Source organism: Trypanosoma grayi (assembly GCF_000691245.1).
Source record: "Trypanosoma grayi strain ANR4 Tgr_2767_V1, whole genome shotgun sequence".
In the NCBI taxonomy this organism is placed as follows: domain Eukaryota; phylum Euglenozoa; class Kinetoplastea; order Trypanosomatida; family Trypanosomatidae; genus Trypanosoma; species Trypanosoma grayi.
Genome location: NW_008828385.1, coordinates 1 through 324, shown reverse-complemented (window position 1 = coordinate 324; position 324 = coordinate 1). Strand labels below are relative to the sequence as shown.

Genomic DNA, 324 nt, shown 5'->3' with positions numbered 1-324 from the left:
GCCTTGCAGGGTGTGGAGGGTGAAGGCGGCTGTGCTATGAACTACGGAGCGACGCGTATTTCTGTGTGGTCGATGGCCCGCGTGTTCGACTCCGAGTTGCCTAGGTTGTCGTCTCCTGTGACGCCGTCAATGGTGTACACAGAGCCGGATACCGACAGTGGGGTCACGGTGCTTCAGCACTATGCAATTATTTTTGGTTCTATCCTTGGAGGAGTTTTGCTGATTGCGATGGCTTTGATCCTGCTGTTCTGCTGCGGCCGTAAATCCCGTGACAACAACAACGCCCCGAAGGAGCCCACAGACCCCGTGACGCTTGTGTTCACT

At 55.9% G+C, this 324-nt stretch overlaps 1 protein-coding gene across 1 annotated transcript; it reads left to right on the top strand.

The window, feature by feature from the left end:
* DQ04_27671000 (receptor-type adenylate cyclase GRESAG 4) lies at window positions 1-324 on the top strand (the record flags this gene model as incomplete). The annotated part of the gene is made up of 1 exon (XM_009318387.1): window positions 1-324. A coding segment is annotated over one exon (324 nt), but the record flags the coding sequence as incomplete, so codon positions are not given.